The sequence below is a fragment of the Mandrillus leucophaeus genome, unplaced genomic scaffold (genome assembly GCF_000951045.1).
Source record: "Mandrillus leucophaeus isolate KB7577 unplaced genomic scaffold, Mleu.le_1.0 Scaffold302, whole genome shotgun sequence".
In the NCBI taxonomy this organism is placed as follows: Eukaryota; Metazoa; Chordata; class Mammalia; order Primates; family Cercopithecidae; genus Mandrillus; species Mandrillus leucophaeus.
The window spans coordinates 924,691-932,622 of NW_012103166.1; the positions used below are offsets into that span (position 1 = coordinate 924,691).

General features: G+C 45.9%; 1 protein-coding gene across 5 annotated transcripts in view; it reads right to left on the minus strand.

The window, feature by feature from the left end:
* The window catches only part of PLA1A (phospholipase A1 member A), a 33,392-nt gene that overhangs the window by 8,764 nt on the left and 16,696 nt on the right, over positions 1 to 7,932 (minus strand). For all 5 annotated transcript variants that reach the window (XR_001006797.1, XM_011987180.1, XM_011987178.1 and 2 more), the window contains 3 exons: positions 6,314 to 6,403; positions 4,218 to 4,385; positions 2,630 to 2,719 (listed from right to left, as the gene is read on the minus strand). Coding sequence is in view for 4 of the 5 variants with exons in the window: in XM_011987180.1 (XP_011842570.1) it covers positions 2,630 to 2,719; positions 4,218 to 4,385; positions 6,314 to 6,403 (348 nt within the window). In the remaining variant the exon portion in view is untranslated. The remainder of the gene's footprint in view (positions 1 to 2,629; positions 2,720 to 4,217; positions 4,386 to 6,313; positions 6,404 to 7,932) is intronic.

Below are 7,932 nucleotides of genomic sequence, written 5' to 3' on the forward strand. Positions count from 1 at the left end.
TTTTTTTTTTTTTTTCCTTTTTTTTTTTTAAAGAAACAGGTTCTTGCTCTGTTGCCCAGGCTGGAATGCAGTAGCATAACCAGCTCACTGCAGCCTCCAACTCCTGGGCTCAAGCAATCCTCCCACCTCAGCCTCCCTAGTAGCAAGGACTACAGGTGAGCACCATCATGCCTGGCTAATTGTAAACAATTTTAGTAGAGACTGGGTCTCATTATGTTACCCAGGCTGGTCTCAAACTCCTGTCCTCAAGCGACCCTTCCACCTCTGCCTCCCAAAGTGCTGGGATTACAGATGTGAGCCACTGCGCCTGGCCTGCTTCTTTCTTCACTAAATTACCCTGGAGGCCCCAAGGGAGCCAAGCCTAATGTTGGGTGGGTGGGAATTAGTGGAATCAAATGTGCACAGGAACATGTCTCATGTCATATAACATAGAGTCCTGGGTGGTGGGTCAGGAGGCCTGGATCCAAGCCCCAACCCTGCTGCTTACAAGTGATGCTGCCTTGCCTAAGACACTGAGCCTCTCCATGCTTCAGTTCCCTCATCTGCAAGCAATAGCCCCCAACTTATCACACAGGACATGGTAAGGATGGGGTGAAGTAACGGAGAGAAGGTACACTATGTGAAAAACTGTTCTATGAGGGAATATATTGTATAAAAGTTATTTGTTAGAAGATCCTTTGCCCATACTGGTGCATGCCTGGCACAGGTCAACATTGCTGAAGTCAAAGCAGGCCAACGGTGCTAGGCATGGGAGCCCAGTGCCATGATGGCCTAAGAGTAGCTGGAGAGCTGCTTCTCCCTACCCACTCCTGAACATACCCATGTCTGTCCAGGGAGAGCAGGGAGGATCCAGCTTCCATCCCTAGAAGTGACAGCTTATGGCAGAGCATGCAGGCAGGCATGCCTGTTTCTGTACCCCTCTGTGGTTTTGGAACCAACATGGCTATGCTTCTGGAGGCATGGGGAGGTGGTCTCACAACAAATATGAAACAGTCAGAAAAAGTATGGCTCTGTGAACCCCCTCAGCAGGGACCTTAACATGCTTTTAACCTCCAGGCATTCCCCAAACTTTCCTGCCAGGTGTATTCTTAGCTGCACAGACATAGAGGTGCCAGCTCAGGTTGCTGTGAATCTGCCCAGCAGCTGGAATTAAAAGCCAGGACATCTGGTCCTGGCAGCACCGCGTCCACCACCAGACAAAACATCCTCCCACATGCCAACTCTGATGGGGTGGCGCTGACAGAAGGGGAGCTGAGACATACGGCCTGCAGACAGCAGGTTTTCAGAAGATGGAACCATGGTCGTGGCGAGGAAGGAGTATAGATTTTAGAGTCAGAAGACCTGGAATTGAGTTCTGACCTTTTCACCCAGCTGTGGAGCCTTAGGCATGCCACTTGGTCTCTCAGAGCTTCCCTTTCCCTACGTCTCCCAGTGGGTTGTCAAATGAGCTGTTAAGGATGTGAAAAGCCACAGTTGACTCTGTAGTCCACTTTGTTCCTAAGAGGTAGCCATAAATTTTCTCTGGCATGAAGGTAGAAACACCCTAACTATTCCTCTCCCAAATTCTCCGATTGACTAAGGGAAGGAAATTATTACTGATTGGGTTCCAGTCCCTGTACTAGTGACCTCCTGTGTCCATTTTATTTTATACTCACAATTGATTCTTTAAAGTAGGTACCGTTATGGTTCCTGTATTCACATAAGGATATAGAGTTCAGAGAGTTTAAATAACCTGCTCCTGATCACACAGCTGGTAAATAGAGAAGCTGAGATTCAAATCCAGGTCTAGGTGAGCACAGAGTCTGAGCTCTGGGCTCCATATCACATGGTACCAGGCCTTCTAGTACCAGGAAGATATTGTCACAAAGATCCCTCCACTGACCCGACACGAACTGACCAGAAAATCAGTTAAAATTGGGTGGCATACAGTTTATCATCCAAACCAGCATGCTTTATCCTGTACACAAGATAAAGCAGACAGGATCCCAGGATAACCAGCATAAACCAGGAAATACAGTCACCCTAGTTAAGATGCACATAATATAGAGAAGGATGATGGTTCAGCTTGTAATGTATTTCATGGATTCTGGACACACTTTTCTTTCACATTTAACATTGTTACAACCATTAGCATCCTAGCTTCAAAGAAATGCCATGGTTAGGAGTAACAGTGGGAAGCCGGAATGCATCTGTGAAGGGGAAGGAGAGCAGAGGGAAAGGTTCAGTATTTCCCAGGGACCCCCACCTTGGAGGCTGCCAGGGTGAGAAACACATAGGGTGGGCACCAAGAAGTGGGAAATGAGAGAGCAGAAAGGAGATGGCCAGAGGACACTCCTAAACACCACTCTAGAGAAGACCCACTGGAGGGTAAATTTGGAGGGTCGGAGGAAATAGGACCAGTAGATAGATGGTAAGAAGCCCCAAGTCCTCATCTGAAGAGCAATCGGTTGGACTCTGAAAGTTTTGGTTCAGACCAGGGGCTGTTGTCCCACCTCCGGTGTTGCCCTTGCCCTTATCATTCATTCCCACCCAGACTACCACACTGGGCTGAGCACAGCCCAAGCCGAAGCCCTGGACTCTTCCGGTGGCACCCTGGCAGAGCTGAGCTCATGCATTTCCCCCTACTCACTGCAGTACGGAGCATTGGAAGTAGTCAGGAGGTAGACTTTCACTTCCTTGGGAAGTGGCTCTATCTTGACACCGCCGTGTTCCACCAGGCCTGAAAATAAAGAAGCAAAGAAGCAGAGTCCTGAGAAGGCTATCTTAGGGTCCCACAGCACCCAGCCACATGTTTATTAATTCACGCACCCATTTATTCCACAGACATCTACACTCCACACGCACTATGAGAGCGCAGAAAGGAGAATGCAGAAAGGAGACAGCCAGAGGACACTCCTAAACACCACTCTAGAGAGAAAACCCACTGGAGGGTAAATTTGGAGGGTAGGAGGAAATAGGATCAGTAGATAGACGGTAAGAAGCCCCAAGTCCTCATGCTGTATTCTGAGGTGAGTCCTGGGATCCCAGCAACTCGGTCCAGTGGGCAGTAAACACACACATAAATGGCACTATGCTTTTTAGATCATCTGACTCATTCTTGGCAGGTAATTATAAGAAATCTGAAACTGCATCTCTAACTTGCAAAACCAATCTCCTATAGCAGTTGTTTTCATGACACTTACATCCCGTGCAGTGGGAGCACGGTGAAGCACGAAGTGTTTGACCTGAAGACTAGTGGATGACAGGTGGGGAGAGCGCATTCTGGGAAGAGAGTATGGTTACAACCAAGGCACACAGGTGAGGAAGCCTGATGTACACTTGGAAGTACAAGTAGTTAGCACCATCCGGTGTTCAGTGCAAGGGAAAGTGTAGTGAGACATGAGGCTGGGCAGACAGTGTGAAGCGGCTGTTATGTCTGTGGGTCCATGGCATGTAGGGGAAACTGACATATACACAATGAGTAGAAAATAATGTTGACTTGTTCTATCATGGGAAGCTACCCTACTTTACTATTTTGTCAAGCTGGTACCCATTTCACTCATATAAGCAGTAGCAAGCTGCTACAGTTGAGTGGCAGCCAGGGGTAGCGGGAAGCAAGAGAGTGTGGAAAGGAGAAAAACCGTTTCCACTGCCCAGGAGTTTTTCCTGGAGCTCTTCATCCTGGATAACCACAAGATATTCATAGCAATGGTCTACACAAGTGAGTTAGAGGCCAGATCCTGCAGCCTTCCTGGCATCCTTTCCCCAGACTGGCCTGGATCATCCAAGAAGGTACCCAAGCCCCCCAGCAACTAGGCATCCCCCCAGCTGCCATGAGACCACCAGAATCTCAGACCTCTAATGTGGGTCTTGTGTTCCACTCTTAGGGATTCCCCACCACACAGAGAATTAGGGTCTATGAAGAACTGGAGAATGGCAAGAAGTGAGAAAGATCTATAAGCAGCATCTGGTCCAAGAGTGGGGGGACCTGTATGTGGGAAGGGTGTGTGTGGAGCAAGGATGGCCATAGGGAACACTATAGAGGGTGAGGGTTGGGGCACGAGAACCAACCATCCATCTCCAACTAAGAACAGGCTGAGCACCTCATTGCTTAATTTTCTTTTCCCCAATTGGATAGAATTCTTGACCACAGGAGATCAGGACATTAAGAGGGGACAAGTAGTAGGGCTTGAACTTTCCTCGCATTGTCAAAGGAAGTCAAAGGGGAAGCACTTTACCTATCCTTGGGCAGGAAAGCAGAAAAGGGTTAAAACAATCCAGACAGTGTCCGGCAAGGAAGGCCGTGTAGCTGTCACAGGGAAAGGCCATCAGTGGACAGGAGTTCTCCAGGGCGCTGATGTAGAGGTGCACGGCTCTCATGTGATCACAGATCAGATAACTATAACCTGAACACAGAAAAAACACAACCAAAGTTTCAGTCAAGACAAATGGAATTCCCTCTGTGCTGCTCACTGAAACTCTATTGAATTTTATATTCCAGCAAGCTGTAAATAAATGCATGTGAGTCCCCTCAAATCACTTTTTCAAAATATTAGTGTACATGGTTACTACATTCTACTTTTTCATTTTACTTTTCCTGAGATACATAAGCATAATCCATCAAGAAAATTGTTTGATTTGAGATGCATTCTTTCTTTTCTTTTCTTTTCTTTTCTTTTTTTCTTTTGAGACAGAATCTCACTCTGTTGCCCAGGCTGGAGTGCAATGGCATGATCTCGGTCCACTGCAACCTCTGCCTCCTGGGTTTAAGTAATTTTTCTGCCTCAGTCTCCTGAGTAGCTGGGCTAACAGGTGCACACCATCACACTTCACAAATTTTTGCATTTTTCATAGAAACAGGGTTTTGCCATGTTGGCCAGGCTGGTCTCGAACTCCTGACCTCAGGTGATCCACCTACCTCAACCTCCCAGAATGCTAAGATTACAGGTGTGAGCCACCATGCCCTGGCCTTGAGATGGATTCTTATATGATCATGCAAACTCTCCTTCATAAAATGGGAATATATAGAGAGTTGATGATGCTGCCCCACTTCTCAAAATGGGTATTTGTGCATATTTTTACTTTCTTCATCATCACCTATACAACAAATTTTTTACAACCTCATTATACCCAACCCAACAGTGAGACTGCTGCATCAGCCGCAGTTTATGGTCGATCACTCTCTACAGCCAATGTGCTGAGGTTCACCGGGCCAAATGACTGATACGCTGAATTTGTCAAATATCCCAGTTTACCAAAACTTAGCTTCATTGTTATTTACTATTTAAGTTTGCAGCATTCGACATTGGTTAAATTGGCTGGAACTAAGAAGTATGTGGTGAGCTACAAATCCAGGGTCCTGGGGTCTTCAAACTCTCCCTACACCTTGAGACCTCGTTGCTGTGACCTGCAACCAAAGCCAAGCAGAATTTTGACTTTCCTTTCCCCTGTGGTTGGGACACTCTCTATGGTCAAGCTCTTTCCAGCTGCAACAGGGAACTGGGGCAGAGACAAACTAAACCCTTCTCAAATTGTGTTATGGAGAAAAAGTGAAAAGTGGTCAATTGAAATGCCACCAAATCTTCAAAAGCCATTGAAACCAAACTCCTATTTTATCAGAATTGCTGAGAAATTCACAAATTGCAAAAAGAAGCATATTTTTGGAAAACTAGTAAATTTGGTAAAATCAATGAGTAGTTATTCAATAAGATTGTCAAAGGAATCCTTAAAATGTTAAAAATTTGGTAAAGCAAGACAAGACTAAAAACATAGTAAACAGAACTCAGCATTTTAAATTTTTATATGAAATGCTGATATATTGGCTATATTCATAAGATATAAGAAAGCCAAATAATTATTGATCTTAGCTTTTGACACATTTAGTATGCTAAGAATATATCAATAAATATATTAAAAAGAACATTCCAGAAGGCTATATTTAAAGAGAGGAAATGTACGGTCATTGAGTGTGTTCAAAAAGATCATCTTGAAAACAATTTTAGAGAACTGTTAGAGTTGGTAAATGTGGTGAAATGACTGGGCAGTGAATTGATCCTTCTGCTCACCAGCTTTGGGCAGGATGGCTTGCTTCTGCCAAAGCAAGGCTCTGTAGAGGATGCAGTTGGTGTGGACTGTGCCACACCCTCCCCTCAAATGCCTGGGCTCTGAAGACATCCATCCTTGAATACACTCTGAGTAAGGCATTATGGGACATAGCAAAGGACACTTGTCAAGCAGACCCTCTGTGGGCCATTCTGGCTGACTCAACACAACAGCTGTTGGTGAATTCCAATCTCTGGGGTCGCCAAATACCAACTTTTACTGGATTTCTGACCTGCATAAAAGTAGGTGGGGCAGCCGGGTTGGTCTTGGCCTCCATTGACAAAGTAGTCCACGTGTCCAACGGGAATCCGAATACCGAAATCTGAAAGGAGACAGAACTCCATTAACTTCTTTGCTTCAGGGAGTTGGCTGGCAGCAGACCTCAAACTCTGACCTCAGGAGCCTACCCACTGTCTGCCCCGTCACTTCTAAGTGCTGTGAGACTTCACAGGATGAGCCCTCAGACAGATTTTCCTTTCCTTTCCTTTTCTTTTCTTTTCTTTCTTTTTTTTTTTTTTTTTTTTTGAGACAGAGTTTCACTCTTGTCACCCAGGCTGGAGTGCAGTGGTGCGATCTCTCTCTGCAACCTCTGCCTCCTGGATTCAACGATTCTCCTGCCTCAGCCTCCGAGTAGCTGGGATTACAGGCTCATGCCACCACACCTGGCTAATTTTTGTGTTTTTTTTGTTTTTAGTAGAGACAGGGTTTCACCAGGTTAGTCAGGCTGGTCTCAAACTCTTGACCTCAGTTGATCCACCCACCTCAGCCTCTCAGTTTTCTAAAGGGATTTTTCATGCTAAAAGGAACCAAAGAGATTCAGTTGGTAAGATGCTCATATTTGCCTAAGAAAATCAAGAAAAATATCCTGTAACACAAGGTTTTGTAACTCAGTAAATGTTATAAACTTGGTAAATTTCCTCATTGAGTAGTATCAGTTTCCTTTTGAGTAATAGTTCAGGTAAACATGTTTGGGGTCACATTTCCACAGTCCCCCCTAAAACATATCTTTGTGCTCTCCTGAGTGGAAATAGGACACGGCTCCAGAGTTGAGGTAAGAGAGCATCTTCTGCCCTCATTCTGTCCCTGTGACCAACTCCTGGATGCTCCACTGTGGCAGACTTGAGCCCTCAGACTGGCTCAGGCCCAGCTGCTGAAGACCCCGACTTTCTCCTTCCTATCACCTGCCACTATTGGAAGAAAATGATTGTGTATTATTTGCTTACTGCCATCGACCTGGAGGTTAAGCAATGACCTAGAAGCCACCCTTGAGTCTTGCCTTTCCCTCATACCCCACATGCAGCCCTTCACGAGTCTAGTCAACTCTACTTCCAAAACATATTTTGAATCTGTCTACTTCTCTCTGTCTTTACTGCCACCACCTTTACCCAAGTCACCATCATCTCTCACCCGGACCCCTACTGCAGACACTCTCTAATGGGCGTCCGGGCTTCCCTTGGTGACTCCTACGGTCCATGTAGCCTGTAAGCTCCATGTAGGCAGGGACCTCATTCAATGTGTTGATCATTGCTAAATTCTCAGCACCTGCCACGCAGCTTAATAAATAGTGATTGAATAAATATAATTTTTTCTTTTTAAGTCACATCAGGGAGAGGCTCCAACTTTGAAGGGGCCTGAGAGGCCTCGCTTAGATAAATGGGTACCTAATAAGTCACATATTTAGCAAATTTAAGGATAGAAAGGATTCACTTTTTTTTTTTTTTGAGACGGAATCTCGCTCTGTTGGCCAGGCTGGAGTGTAGTGGCCGGATCTCTGCTCACTGCAAGGTCCACCTCCTGGGTTCACGCCATTCTCCTGCCTCAGCCTCCCGAGTAGCTGGGACTACAGGCGCC